This window comes from Ciona intestinalis, chromosome 11, assembly GCF_000224145.3.
Source record: "Ciona intestinalis chromosome 11, KH, whole genome shotgun sequence".
Taxonomy (NCBI): Eukaryota; Metazoa; Chordata; class Ascidiacea; order Phlebobranchia; family Cionidae; genus Ciona; species Ciona intestinalis.
The window spans coordinates 1,470,890-1,486,395 of record NC_020176.2 but is presented as its reverse complement, the minus strand read 5'-3'; the positions used below and the strand labels follow the sequence as shown (position 1 = coordinate 1,486,395).

General features: G+C 34.8%; 3 protein-coding genes across 4 annotated transcripts; 1 reads left to right on the top strand and 2 right to left on the bottom strand.

Moving 5' to 3' along the window:
• The first annotated feature begins 147 nt into the window (after nucleotides 1-147).
• LOC100182414 (gamma-butyrobetaine dioxygenase) lies at nucleotides 148-5,550 on the top strand. The gene is made up of 10 exons (XM_002125805.3): nucleotides 148-271; nucleotides 566-699; nucleotides 963-1,170; nucleotides 1,741-1,816; nucleotides 2,090-2,134; nucleotides 2,473-2,594; nucleotides 3,054-3,255; nucleotides 3,554-3,676; nucleotides 4,264-4,368; nucleotides 5,008-5,550. The coding sequence occupies exons 1-10, from the start codon at nucleotides 201-203 to the stop codon at nucleotides 5,113-5,115; spliced, it is 1,194 nt and encodes a 397-aa protein (XP_002125841.1). The 5' UTR covers nucleotides 148-200; the 3' UTR covers nucleotides 5,116-5,550.
• Nucleotides 5,551-5,679: 129 nt separating this feature from the next.
• Nucleotides 5,680-9,713, bottom strand: LOC100180074. Of its 2 annotated transcripts, none has more exons than XM_002126135.5 (7): nucleotides 9,435-9,713; nucleotides 9,055-9,123; nucleotides 7,584-7,662; nucleotides 7,462-7,515; nucleotides 6,623-6,744; nucleotides 6,224-6,360; nucleotides 5,680-6,006 (listed from the first exon to the last, which is right to left on the bottom strand). In XM_002126135.5, the coding sequence occupies exons 1-7, from the start codon at nucleotides 9,579-9,581 to the stop codon at nucleotides 5,841-5,843; spliced, it is 774 nt and encodes a 257-aa protein (XP_002126171.1). In that variant the 5' UTR covers nucleotides 9,582-9,713; the 3' UTR covers nucleotides 5,680-5,840. The 2 variants fall into 2 exon arrangements, with proteins under 2 accessions (XP_002126171.1, XP_004226638.1); XM_004226590.4 differs by having other exon boundaries at nucleotides 7,569-7,662; nucleotides 9,435-9,712.
• A 195-nt stretch (nucleotides 9,714-9,908) lies between these two features.
• Nucleotides 9,909-12,579, bottom strand: LOC100183229. The gene is made up of 4 exons (XM_002126307.4): nucleotides 11,804-12,579; nucleotides 11,288-11,488; nucleotides 10,765-10,971; nucleotides 9,909-10,440 (listed from the first exon to the last, which is right to left on the bottom strand). Exons 1-4 carry the CDS (start codon nucleotides 11,979-11,981, stop codon nucleotides 10,070-10,072), a joined length of 957 nt encoding a protein of 318 aa, XP_002126343.1. The 5' UTR covers nucleotides 11,982-12,579; the 3' UTR covers nucleotides 9,909-10,069.
• Between the last annotated feature and the right edge of the window lie 2,927 nt (nucleotides 12,580-15,506).

Below are 15,506 nucleotides of genomic sequence, written 5' to 3'. Positions count from 1 at the left end.
ATTGGAGCTAATGCGCCCTTTGCGACCACAAGCATAATTTGATTGACGTGCGGCTGTTATTTCCGTTTTTACAGACTGGTTGTGACGTTGTAACAACAAACTAGATTCCGTTTGATGTGCAGCTTTTATGGTTTTGAGGTGGGTTGTTAACTGTTTTTTAATACTAGAATCACGCAGGTTGTTACGCCATATAGGCAAAAATGCAAAATTGTCTGGTTAAGCAAGATGGTGGAATATGTGATGTTGTGTGGAAAGACGGCCATGAAAGCAGGTGTGCATAAATAATGTAGCGTTCTTGTGTTACATACCTTAACACGTATTTGTCACACTGAGTGGAAAATACAAAGTTAGGTACTAGTGAATGACCTTATAGATAAGGCTACAAGTTTTTGAACTTGTGGTTACGGGTTATTGGTTTTGGGATTAGTGGTTTGGGGTGTGTGTTAGCAATTAGCAAGATTATTTTCTCACGGAATAGGATGTTTGGTGATTTATTTAAAGAAATAAACCTGGTTCTAAAATCTAAACTACTTTGCTATAACTAGAATTATGTTTACAATTGCAGTTACCATTCTACATGGCTGCGATACAACTGCCAATGTAAAAAATGTTTTCGAGAATTTTCTGGAACTTATACAATTGATATCCTGTCACTACCAGAAGTTTTGTCTGTAACCAAAGCAGAGGTTCATGATGCAGGTTAGAAGACATATAATAACGAAATATACCAATTGCTTAAGTATGCAAAAAGACTATACAAATGGCACTAAAATATATGTAGAAATTTTGTAATTGGCGAATGGCAATTTCCCTAATTTAACAATTGTCACGATACAGCATATTGCTCGAAACGGCAAAAATTGCATTTTGTTTAAATTGCATTGATCATCCATGCTGCATTAGACATATTGCGTAACACAAAATCTTTTGCTTTTCTTACTTTTAAACTTATGATGGCATAGGAAAAGCTCTCAAAACTTGGTTTCAAGGGGAATCCCCCCACATGACAGAGCACGATGCTGATTGGTTGAGAAGTCAGTGTTACTGTGACCATTGTTTGGATTGTGACATCATCAAACGTGATGTCATCAACTCACAGAACTATGCTGGGAAACTTCCTACAGTTGATTACAACATGATTGATAAAGATGAAGATAGATTTAAATTCAAGTAAGTTCGGTGTTGTTTTTTCACAGGCATCATGTTTTTAATTTTTAAACAAAATCTAGGCTAGCGCTGTTAAAGTATAGTTAGACCCATAATTGGTGTCAAAAAAGAGATACGTGGTTGATTAATCATTAATTAAGGAGGCAAATACAATTTAAATTGGCTCTTCTTGTTTGTTTAGATACTTAACTTACCAGCGGGAAAAAACTGTTTTCTATTTAAAACTGGGTCACTAAAACGTACCATGTCATTTTTTCAAAAGGTATGGTGACATATCTTATTAATGATATTATGCACCAATAACATTAGGGTATTAATTATACATATTTGTAATCAGCTGAAGATTTTCTGTCCTAATCAAAAATGATTTATAGATAATGTTTTGCTGACAAATATGAAGCTAGCAAACAATGATAATGTACAAAAAAACTTTCAAATTTAGGTCAAATTGTTAAGTATTTTTATTATGTTAATTGAAGGCCCGAAAAAAATCAACTTTTATTGTGCCTAAACTGAAAGAGATTTTATTGCCTTATTTTTGTTTTGTGCATTTAATGATAAATTTTATTGCAGTGTTTTGAAAGGTGTGGTGGATTCAGGAATTTGCTTGATTCAGAATGTTCCCACCACACCCGGCCAAGTTTTGAAGGTAAAGTAACTTTAACGTGTTTGTGATGCACCATTGTTTGGGAACATCCAGGGTTGGGGCAAAAGATTTCGCAAAGTCACACATTATTAGCCTAAAGCTAAGCAACGAAGTAGCGATATAAATTAGTTCCATTCCCAAGATAGTTTATTTTAAAAACATTTAAGTATATATATTTTGTAACACAATAAATTGTGTGTAAGTCTTGAAGTAATAGTATTGCAGTGATTGTTATACAACCCAAATCTTAATATTTAACCTTTAATTACTTTGTAGGTTGCCTCCATGTTTGGTCCCATATACAGCACTCTATACGGGAACGTAAGTATTTTAAGAACTACTTAACTTAAATATCTTTGCATGGCAAAGCAACGACGGCCGTTCTAACACTGATGATATGTTTCATACACCTCAGGTTTCCTTAGAGTTACCATGTATGTAACTTTGTGGTTTATTATTGTTTGTAATGTATAGCTGACAATTTAGACAACCCATTAGTGACCACTGGGTTGGAGCAACTGCCGTTAAATGTCATGCCAAAGGGCACATATGCCCACAATGATAGCAGCATTGAGCCGCGAACCTGTAAAACCTGTGCTAAAGGCAAGCGTGTTAACCACTGTGGCACAGCGATTGAAATTACTGATTATTACTTCCAGATATTTGATGTGGTAGATAGGAAGGCAGAGAACGCAGCTTACACAAACCTCCTACTACCTTTCCATCAAGACCAACCACAATATGAGAGCATGCCTGGTGTACAACTTCTACACGCACTCAGGTACAGTGCAAGATACATGTTAATGCTGAGGCCTAAACAGTGGGGTTAGTTTAATGTACACTTTAAATTTCTAATTTATAAACCTCTAAAACTCTTTTTTTAAAAATCAAAGTTAAATTAATTTTTATAATGTATCACTTTTACACATATAAAACAAAAAAAAACAATTGCGTAGTTTTGTGTTTTACTCCTATAAAACATTAAATATGTTGATTCACATAGGTGTATTATAATTCTAAAAAAAATTAGACTATTAATTTTAAGATTACACAACAAACTATTCCCAGGAAATCTCTTTTAGAATCAAAAGTATTAAGACCCACATTATATGACTCTCATTGCCCCACCGCTCAAGGATAAATAAGTTACATTCATTGAATCAAATTTTTCATTTACGACTTTTCTCTTATTCCCTTTATATTTCACCAATAAATTATGATGTAATAATGCTCTATTTAGGTTCGATTCTTGCGTAACAGGCGGGGAATCACAAATTCTTGATCTCTTTCGAGCGGCAGAAACTTTTCGCCGCGAAAATCCAAAATATTTTCAAACATTATGTGAAGTACCTTGTAAGTTTGAAACCATGGATAAGAAGAGATCACATCCTGTGTTCCAAGAACACCAGAAACCTCATTTTGTTGTCGATTATTTTGGAAAGGTGATGGTGTGTTTAGTTACAGTGATTAATACTACTCTTTTGTGCAAATGAATTTTACTTATTTATCCTCGCATGGCGGGCAAGCATTTTAGAAGGTATGACATGGGTGTTGTATTTCATACACCTTATGCCTGCTTACAAGACATATTGTGTCTTTGTTGGTTACTCTTCTTTTTGTTTTTCCTGTGTGTGGACCCATTAGTGACCACTGGTTTGGAGAAATTACCGTCAAGTGTCTTTCACAAAGTGTTAGTATTCACATTGTAATTATTTAACACTAATTTCATATTATGTCTAGTTGGTTGCTGTTAACTGGCATCCTGGTATTGCTGTTGCTACAAGAGTAAGGTTTGATGATGTACCAAGGTACTATGAAGCATACAGGGCATTTCTGAAGCTACTGGAAAGGAAAGAAGGCATGGTAAGTTTGGTTTTATATTTGGGACCCAATGGCAGCAACCGATTTTAAATTTGGGACCCAATTTTTATATTAAAAACCATTAAATATCATAGGTTTATGTTGTATGTTATTTTTGTTATAGTTTAAAACAATTTGTTTTGTGTTGTTTTTTTATATTTTTTATAAAAATATAATCTTTTCTTAATTTTTTCACCAAAAAATTGGGAAGAAAAAAAAATAAATAAAATACAAATGTTTTAAACTCTAGGCACAATAACCATCTGCAATCATAAGTTTGCGGCTACACCTTTATTATATTGTCAAAAAAAGGTGTGAAAGTTGAAACAAAATTGACTTTTTTAAGTCAGGTTTTTGAATAAACAACAGTTAGCAAATGTTTAGTCAGCAAACATTATTGGAGGGTTGAGAGACAGGTGCGAAAACTACAAATAGCTTAGAAAATACAGATTCGGATACTTTGGTGGTAGTAAATATGTGTTTTTTTATTTATGATTAGTTATGCAAACAGAGTTTTAACTGTGATGTATGTAATGTTAACTTTAGTTTAAATTTAGTAAACAAGTTTAATTTACCTTAAAATGTTTTAGTTTGAATTTCGTTTGAAAACTGGAGATTTGATTATTTTTAACAATCGTCGAGTTGCTCATGCAAGGTCAGCGTTTAAAAGCAATGGTGGGGTGCGCCACCTACAGGTAGGTGGTTTTATTATTTTTTAACACTAGATGGCACTAACTTTTAAGGTTAAATCAATACTGTTGTAAATTAATACCTGTCTATATTTCTATTTCTTCAATTACAAAAAAAATTATCTTTGTTGTAATATCTATGTTATTGTCTAATTGGGATAGTTTTAGTGAATCCAGCATTAATCTTGTGCTCATGAAGTAAAATGATTCTTGTAATAAAACAACACTCAGAATCAAGTGCTGCGAAATATGCAATAAATAAAAGTCAATTCCAATGAAGTAACAAACGGTGTACTATGGTTGCTTAAAATCGCATCATTAGTTCTTTAGTCAAATATATTTGAGATTTTTTGCAAATTATATAATCCATAGAACATATGTGTGCTACAAAAATGTAACAAACAAAAATCAAGTCCAACCACTATTAGTAATGGTAAAAATATATTTCGCCTAAATGGCATCTTCAGTCTCAATAGAAACTGAAACATAATAGTAGGATTGGACCTCTGTAACATATTTTCGTTGCACTTGATCTTGACTGTTGTTTTTTTCACAAGAATCTTCAAATTTTATAAGCATGAGACCTAGTCCAGATTTACAGAATTCATTCCATTTAGATTTGGTTCTTAACACAATTACTTACAGGGGACTTATATTAACTTGGATGATTTGAAAAGCAATTACATGACGCTTGCCATCAAGCTTGGTGAAAATGTTACCCCTCCCAAAGTTGGCAACGGTTCATCCTTTTAAAATATTTAGTTTTAATTTTGTTCGCCTTTTTAATCGAATCCTAATACGCTAATCCTTGCTTTTATTGTTGTGACTTTATTTCATGCTTCAATTATTGTTTCTATTTAACTAGGATAGCCTACCCAATATTATATGCAATAGAGTGATTCTATTTTTGTTTATACTAATTTGGTGGATATATAACACACTATTTCCTAATTTGTTACCCCATATGTGTTCAACTGTATTGTTATTTAAGTTAATAAAGTTAGCAGATTTCTTGTTTTTATTAATTTACCATCAAGTGTTTTAAATATGTCACCCTATTAATAAAGCTGCAATCGTATATTTATATGATTTTGTTATTTTCGTTTCGCAGCCCAGTTGTAAGGAAGCATGAATTGTGTTTTAAAATAATTCTATTACTAAACAATACTTTCTTTGTTGAACAATTGTTTTGGGATAATGGGCCAAATCTGCTGACTTAAATTTAAGGCCCAGGAATTTGGCTGAAACCTCACCTATAAACAATTGCTGACAATTCCCAGGAAATCCCAGGACCACACCATAAACAATTGCTGGGAATTTGAAAGGCAGTTGTTTAATGGCGCGATTATCGAATGTGAAGCACGATTGTGTGTAAGAATAAGCAAACTAAAATCACTACAATACAAGATTGATAATGTACAAGTCATTTACACTTCCGATGGTGACTTTTTGTGCAGATCATGATTTTCTTCAATTCATCACTTTAGTCTTTGGACCAGGAATGCGCCAAAGTAATTTTCCGTCGGTTGCATACTGTACCTTCGCATCGGTGTGCTCTCATGCACGAAAATAACTTGACCGGCGTGTAATCTTTGTAAGCCACCTAAATAACCAGATTCTGGGACAGGAGTGGTGTTCATGGCCCTGTGTGGAATATAAACGACTATAACATCATATATATACATATGGAGATTTATGGCACAATTCTAGTTTTTTGTAAAAGGTCTTTGCCATGGGTATAGGTGTTTGACCTGACAGCGAGTTCATGAACACACCATGTGTGTCTGGTGTATAACCCCATTGTAATAACTTAACAGTGGACATGTGCGTGTGGTGTTTAAGAAGAACATTTATACCAAACCTTGTATGTGAGAATGATCTCAATAAGGTCGTTGTTGTTGGTTCAAATAAATCCGGGTGATCGTCCGTCATCCGTATTTCAAACAACACTTGTCCATTCCAAGGTGCAACACGTGTTCTTGTTGCGCGGTATGTTACCTGTTATAGTTATTGGTATAACACAAAAAAAAACACTCGAATGTGGGAAATATATATTTTTTTTCTGCTCAAATGATAAATAAAGTTATTTTTATTCCAATTTTATTCTGCCCAAACCCTTATGAAGTCCTGTTGTGTGACAGACGAAACGATAGAACAAAGTTAACGTTTTATGTTGTAAAATGTACCCCATATCACCCTACTCTACTACATAAACGATTTACGTCATGTCTAGTGACATAATAGAGTTTTCTAAATAAACCTGCGCGTAAATGTAGTAAAGTCCGCTCTCCAGAATTTTGATACTTCGCACAGGAGCGCCAATTGGTGTGGTTGCCATGTGACATTCTGACAAAGGATCGTCTCGTGTCCATTCGAAGATACCTGTGTTGCATAATAATTGTTAATAGACTTTACATGGGGGCATGTTTTCATCTTTTTTCGTCCCACATGGTGTGGTATACAAGTGTGTGGAGAACTATATAACCGTAGCCTCACGACTCTAAAATTGCGTTGGTATTTGTTCGAAAAACGATCAGGAAATATGGTATTTGCGTGTGGTATCCCATCTTACCACGCAATACATTAGATAATTTTATATTCGTCGCGTTTTTTGCATTATTTAAATACCGATCGTAAAAATTGGAATATTAGCAACGACAGTTTTATAACATGTGTTATGTTTTAAACACCTTGCGCTCGCTTACGCTTGTAGGTAGGCTAAGTATTTTTGGATTTATTACCTTATTACTGTCAGTGTAAATATTTGCCAATAAATCCCGACACAATAGTTAGCACACCTCATGTGAGGCTCGATGTTGTTACCATTGGTGTTTTGCGTGTGTGTCTTCCGATAAGACACTTATTGATAATTACCTTGAAGGAAGTTGCCAAAACTGTCAGCAATGCTTAAAAAATCTAAAAATGATTCCTCGCAAAGCTATATACGTGACAACTCGTAAGCAGGCAGTAGGTGTATGAAACACAACACCCGTGTTATAACAACTTTCGCGGCGCACTGCGGTACTAAACAAAATACACTCATCCATTTACGCCTACATTCACACGTATGTACCAAGGAGCTGAAATTACGTCACTTACCGTTGTGTGCGACAATCGTATTTTGTGACGCACTTGTGACAAGGTGACAACCATCTGAAAAGCATTTGTTTAAATGTTTACAACTTTCATTTTAACTTTTAACCCACATTTTTTTCTCGCACATTTTCGGCATCTTTTGTTTCTGCTGATGGTCGCACTTCTTCTGTGACGTAATAATTCTTGCTCAAGTCCCTCAATATCCTACAATTACATTGATTTGGTGAAAAAATGAATGTAACTCATTTATTCTATATTGTGACGGTGCAAGACAGAAGTTGTTATAACACGGGTGTTTTGTTTCTTACACCTCGTGCCCGCTTATACGGGTTAACCTGTATATGTGCCTTTTGTAAGAAACAATTGTTCAGATTTTTTTATTTGTGCAAGATAATGTAGACATCTTATCAGGTTTTACACTTTAAAAATTAATACAATAATTTTTTTTTCTAATGTTCTAATATAGTTTTAAAAAATGTAAGACCGTCTAAAAAGTAGCTTTAGTAATTTGTATGTTTTTGTTTTACAATAGCAGTTTGCTGTTGATAATTTATTTACCAGTCATATATTTAAACTTATTGTTCCTTGCTCCCCGATGTTTTTACATGCGTGAACTCGATACGAATCTAAAAATAGAATATCGAGTTCCTGTTTTCAATTACACCCCCGCTGACGTGTTTGCGAAACCAAGACGCACACCGCTGCAAAACTACCTAACTTCCCTTCCCTTATCAAGTTTTCCCGAATTTTGTCAAACATTAACTTTGTTACTGGCGTACAAGTAAATATTGCCCATAATAAAACTGGCAACGGATATTAATACCTTTGCCAAACTTGATTAGGAAATAAAATTTGAATATATAAAACTAAACTGGCTTGAATGCAAAGACGTTTTTAAATACTTTAGCTGTTTGTATTTTTTAACTTTGACATATAGTAGGGTGGGGGAAGATGGGACACTTTGTCAGACGAGACTCTTTTTTAATTTTCTTACTGTTTTTAAATATTTAAAAAAAAAATAGAAACAGTATACTTTGAACAGGTAAAAAATGCGAAATGGTAAGGTGCTATTTTTTAATGCTCGCTAAATCATGGTAAAGCCAATCATTTTTTTTAGTTTGCGTGTGCGAACGATTAAACTAGTTTCGAACATTACCCATTGTCGTTCAAACAATACCATTGTTATGCAATAGTATAATGTATAGGTAACATATTAAAAACTATATAGCAGTAAGCCGGGGTAGGGCAAGAAAAAGACTGTTTAGACTTAATTTTCAAAGCATACAGTATTATTTCGTGTTATTTACGTATATTCCTATTTATAAATACACTTAATAATCAAAATTAACAATGATTTCAAACTGTCTCATCTTATCCTGTGTGTTTTCAAATTTGTAAAATATCACTTTTTGTGCGGATAGTTAAATAACTCCTCGTGTGTTTTATTATATTTTTATTAAATTGATATCAATTAATAAACGAATGATAGTACTAATTCGTAATATTACCCAAAAACCGTCATCTATTTTGATTTTGGAAATATTTGGCAAGGTGCTTAAGTGTGCTATCTTCCCCCATTGTACTATATATACTTACATTTTTGTTTGTGACGTCATTCTCCTCTAATAATTGTAGCTTTTGTAGCTTTTCCTCGAGAAGATAAACCTTAAATTTTAGTTCAGTTAAAATTAAATTTAAATGAAATAGAACACCAGTGTAAAACGGCTGTCGTTGCTCCACCACATTAGAGTTTCCTTATATATATAGTAAAAAGCTATATACTGTTTTGTTTAGTCAATTTAACTCGACAACGCGTGTTAAGACAGTTGTTTAACCTAACTTTAGTTTAACCGAGTCACTGTTTTACGCTAGCCAAAACATCGTTAAAATAAAAGCTTTAAAAACTCTTACAAACTTGGTTAATTTTTAAGTTAAAAATCATTCGTATTTCGTTAGTATCACTACGTCATGCTTACCCTGGAGTTGAGATTGACCAAATATAGCAAAAGAAGGAGAACTGACAGAAATAGCGTGACAAGCACAAAGCACCTCAAAAGGAAAAATTCCCTTGTACAATTATTCACTTCCGCTTTCCCCGCTTTTGGGGATTTCAATTGTGACATCACGGAATTACCCTCGCAATCTAAGATAGACTACTTCGGCTACGATAACTTTGAGAATGAGTTGGAATTGTTCACTTGTTGTCTTTCCAACAAACCAACATGTAAATTAGGGCCCTTCCCAACTATTCGCTATTGACTTATGTTGTGTGCGCAATTTTGCACGCTTCACTGCTTTTCTAAACTTAGTTTTATCTCGGATCACGTGATCGAACCCATTTCCAACAACAGCAATTCTATTATAACGTTACAAACGTGGTGTGTTTGTTGTATACTGTGTTTCCTACGTCACAATAGTGTATGTTACGTTTTACGACTCGCATTGCCTATTTAGAGTGCACAGTCATTCTTTATTGTTACGTCACAGGCGGAAGACAATCTGCGTTTTACGAACAATTTATTTTATTAAAAGCGAAAATATAAAAGATCATTTGTTTATATGTTATTCAAATACGGTAAAACAACAACCAATAATAAATATTCACATAATTTTATATTTTATTTATTCTTTCGTGTTCCGGGCACTTGACGCCCGGTCCTGATAATTGTTCGTAGTCAGATTTTTGTTGTGACGTCACAGTAGCCTTACACGCTAAAGAAACAATGATTATAAAAATAATGAATAAAACAATAGAAACGCATAAAACAATCAACGCGTGTATTGACAACCCAATGTTGTTTGATTTCTCTGTTTCGGGAAAATCTCTCTCTTTAAGGTTTTCAGTGCCTACAAGTTCTTCCGCATCAGCAAATACGTCATCAATAATGACGTCACCATAATTTAGGTCCCCACTATTAGTAGCTGATTCTACATTCTTGGTTGTTTCGGTGATTGTATATTGTGTTATGACGTCATCGGATTCTGTTAAAAATTACGAATTAAATTGTTTTAATTTTTTTATTTGTCTTGGAGAGTGGTATCAGAATAGGGGAAATTCCCGGTATTAATATAACCACGCAATGCAATACAGTAAATCAAGTGTTATCTAGCTATAAAGTAATCAAAAGTCAGCCAATATGTTTATACCATATGGTAATGTAAACGAGCTAACCAAATAAAACCCTTAACACACTGTAATAACTACAGGATAATTTTGAACGATTGTTTATTTCATTATGCGCAAACTAATTCCATAGAAGTAAAAAAGATTTTAGCACTAAGCCAATAAAAACTAATGAGGTTTACCAAGTATGTGAAACTTGATGCCGTTATCTGCATGAAACAATTTCCGTAGTTTTGGTGTTTTTACTCCAACCACTCCATATGGTTCCCTACATTGATTGTCATCATTTATGTTTTCGCCCATGCAAGCTGACTCCCGTTCTGGCCACAAAGAGGCGCTACAGGGCGAACATCGTTTACATCGATAATCAACTTCGTCCCAATATTTCCCTGAAAAAGAAAAAAATGACGTGTTAGAAACAATATTTTAACCCAAGTAAATCAGGGTTCTAAAAAGAAACTTCTGCGCCGTGGCACAGTGGTTAGCGCGTCTGCATTCAACTTAAGATACTTGTCGGAAATTGTTCTATTCCTGGTGCCTGGTGGTTCTTACGAGTTTTCTAAACTGTCAGCCGCAAATTAAAACGAGAAACTCGACCGAGTGCATGGGCGTCAACACGTAATTACAAAACTGTAACCTGATAAACATAATTAAACGGTGGTGGATTTTTGCAGCCTAATGAATATTTTACATCACACTTCTCACCTTGGGGACATTCTCCGCATACGGTATCACTCTTGGGGGTGCACTTGTGTTTGACACTCCTACCCCCACATTGGGTGCATGGGTAACAGGGGGAGGTCGCGCTTGATCTCGATGTTGAGTAAGTCACTTCCGGTATACATTTCTCACACTCGGTGTCGCTGAAGGGCGAAATAACCTTGCAGTATTTTTTCACGCCCAAACCTGTTATAAATTATAATGTTACTTTGCTAGCAGGTATAATGTAATATCAACTTTTCGACTTCTCCGGTAAACAGTGACTTTTTTCCAACCTGCATTTGGCAAGACTTTAGGGTAAGGGTTTCCCTCAAATTAAAACAAACCCCGATGAAGTATTGCTGAATGGCAGACGAAAAGTTGGAATAAACCATGGGATTTTGTACCAGAGGAATAAAAAAGTTATATTAGAAGTATTGCTGCGTCAATAAAACCCTACATAGTGTTTAAAATAAATTATAATGTCGTTTAAAATGTTTCTACATCATCACATGACGTCACCTGCTGCACACGTTGCACATGGCTCGCATCTTCGCATTGTCTTGTTGAAGTATTCGTCATAATCAACACATAGTGGTCTGCGGTATCGTCGTCGATGTGGTTTCGATTCTACCCACGTGACAATTACCAGCACCAAACATATGGCGTATAAATTAAGAAATTTAAAAGATCGTCCCATGGCAAATGAGTCAGCTGAAAATTTAAAAAGATTTTGATGACGTCACAGCGTATAAATCAAGTGCCTCGTGACTGTGAGTCACTTGTCACGCTTCAGTGGCGAACAATGACCACATTGACGCAACAATCGTCGAATGAACGCAACTTATTTATCACCGAATTTTTCGCAATGCAAATTCTCAGGAAATTTAGCACCGTGGCGTCATAATAGCCCTGTTCGTAAACTGAAAGCATTGAAGCTTGACGTTGTTTGTATTGTGTCGTCACAAACAACTACTGCGATACGATCGCGGTACTGTCGCTTAAATATTCATAGGCGGAAGTTATATGCGACGACGAAAGCGGAACTTATGTCACAACGATTAATTGTTTCATCAAATTTACTTTTGAAATCCCCCACCAAACATGTGACGTACATGTTATTACGTCACTAATATACCTATATTTCTAATCCCCAAGGTCTGCATATAATGTCTCACTGCGAAATTTTGATTAAAAATTCTCCGTTAAGCCATTTTTCCGGTTTCCTACTACATAAAACTAGATTTTTAAATTTTTTTTCGCTACCAGCTAATTTTCTCACTTTTAAGTATGACGTCATACGATATCATACTTCTGCTTTTTATAATATTGTTAACACTTCCACATTTTCTCTAACTGTCCCTTGGTAATAATGAGTCTTATGTGACGTGACAATCCTCTTTATAAGAAATTCCCCCGAAGCTTACAAGAGATGGCGAAATCCTAGAACTCTCATTACTGGGTAACTCCCAGAACGTTTTTAGAAAACTCCCGGGTTATTTTCCACTAAGGCGACGTTCTGTTTAGCAGAAAACCGCAGACTGCTAATCGCTGTTTATCTGTTAACCAGTGTCAATAAATAGACTGTTACCTTGTTAGACTATACCTTATAACTATGCGGTCTACTCTTTATAAAAGCTTCGATATTTGTTACTTACGTCATTGCCGTTTTAATAAACATCTTTTTATTGATGATTCACCAACGACATTGTGACGTCACAAAACAATCGTGGGGTGTGTTCTGAATATTTTGCATTTGCGCTTCTCCTTCGACGCGCCAACTTGTTTGCGTTCGTACAACAATACATTCCACTATATGTATTCTGGGTTGGAATATTTTTGGAGTATTACATCATCTTGTTGTGTCTTGTGATGCGAACGTGGCGAGTTCAAAGCTCACTGCGGTGGGTGACAAATCCATAAATATTAGCTTACTCGTAATAAGAAACACTTTCACGCCCAATAAGCCGACATTGCGCATGAGGTAAGACGGCAGCAATTCAAAAATATCACTGTTACATCACACGTTAAAACAATATCAGCCTGGTCCTTACCAATGGCTTGTGCTAATTGTCAGCAATATAAAAAAATCAATTACCCATAAAGTTAACTGTACCATTAATAATCGTAGCAAGCACAAGGCATAAATGAAATAATAACCCGTATTATAAATTCGTAAATCACTCTGCCATAAAAGAATAAAAAAGTGACATGCAACTGCCTTTATTATACAGAGGTAACAATTAATAAGTTATCATTAACGTTGCAATGCTTTATAGGTTGACACGCAAATATTGCGAACTTTAGAAAAATCCCCAAATCCAAAAACTCCCCCACTTCAATTGGAAACTACCTGTACTTTATTTACGCGCCAAAAGTCCCTTTACCCAAATGCTTTGGGTAAATATTTGACCTATATTTGGATAAATAGCGATTAAGATCTAAGGTACATGAGTTGTAACTTATATAAAGCAGCGGGCATGAGGTGTACAATGTACATAATAGAACAACCATGTTGTAACATCTGTCGTTGCTTTATAAGTGGGGATTTTTCATTAATTGCCACATGTTGAGAATGTGTATTCAGTCTTGGTGTAAACAATACGCAAAAATGCAATTTAAATATACCTATACGTTTGCCAATTTGAATATAGGTACAGGTATTCAAACTAAAACTCTTAAAATAGTGATTGTTCGATTTTATGTACATTCTTGAAATGCTTGTTCAGCCACAGTAAACATGCCTTACATGAATATTAATCTCTGCCTCCCGTTTCTTCCAACTGGTGTTGTGAAATAGGTCACGTGTAACATTCGGAATATTTTAAGAATCGTATCACGTACCGACCTGTCAAATATGCAACGTTGTATACTATGGTGATTTAACCCAGTAGGAATGAATGGCTTTATTTTGTCTATTAGGTCACGGTAAAGATGATCGGAAAAAGGCACAAAAGCAACAAGGCGTATTAAGCGATACAACGACAGTCGTTTTAAGCTATTTATAGATAAAACAGTAGTTCAAAACTTTTTCCATAGAAGCTTATTTGTAACTGAGATTGTTAGTAACTTACTAACTCATACACACTGCGTATGCAGCCACCGTATATAGTTACATAAAACTTGTAAGGTAATCCCTTTACGAGTTCCTGGGATTTGAAAGTCCCTTGGCGATGTTGAAATAAGGAACTTTTGTATATCTCAGTGGGTGGCAAAGTAACTAAGGAACTACAAAACCTTTAAATATAGTCTGAACACACGAAGACATTGTGTATTTGCTATTACTTCCCCAATACAAACCAAGAAATTCACTTTCGGTTTCTTTTTATAGTGGGGGAATCTCTATATTGCGTACAAGTATACGCTGTATGTTGCAGGCTCATTGTGCAATGCCCTTGTGTTTCAGTTGAGTTACCCTGCTTCATTTTTCAATTATTTAACTTTATCTATATGTAATATATATGACATCAACCCGTGTAGCGCTCTGTAAGCTCGAAAAGTACCTACGCTGCGTGGCTCAGTTGTTAGGATGCTCCTTTANAAGTTACTGGGTATCGAGGCTCGATGCTGCCGCTATGCTAGATGTGTGTGTGTGTGTGTCTTTGGAAATGACCAAAGTCGTATAAACACCGAGTAGTCCAACTGCCGTCTATGTGTGTCCAAAATAGAGCAAAAGTGGTGACTTTGACAATGAGTTTAAACGAACTTGTTAAGTTTTGTTTGTGTTTTCCTATTGTGGGAAGGTGTAAATCAGCTTCTATTTACCTTACCAACATTTTTTAGAAAAAATGTATAAATTTAGCTGCATTAAATGACTAAAATGTCGCAAATCAACCGCTTCTAATTCTAATTTTTGACTTTTTTTGACACAGAAAACAAATAACACATGTTTTTTACATTTTTCAACCTTATAGAAATACCGAGTAGTCCAACCCATTGTTACGTAAAAGACAAATTGAACGGCAATTTGGGTCCAAAATAACACAGTAGGTATAGGGAAAATGCATGTTTTTCGGTAAATTAGAGAAAAACTTGAGTCCAAAAACAAATTTAAAGGTTAAAAAGTGTAAAAAACAAGTGTTATTTGTTTTCTGTATCAAAAAAAGTTAAAAAATGGAATTAGAAGCGGTTGATTTGTGACATCTTAGTCATTTAATGGGGGTAAATTTATATGTCTTTTCAAAAAAATGTTTGGTAATGTAAATAGAAGCTGTTTTACGCCTTT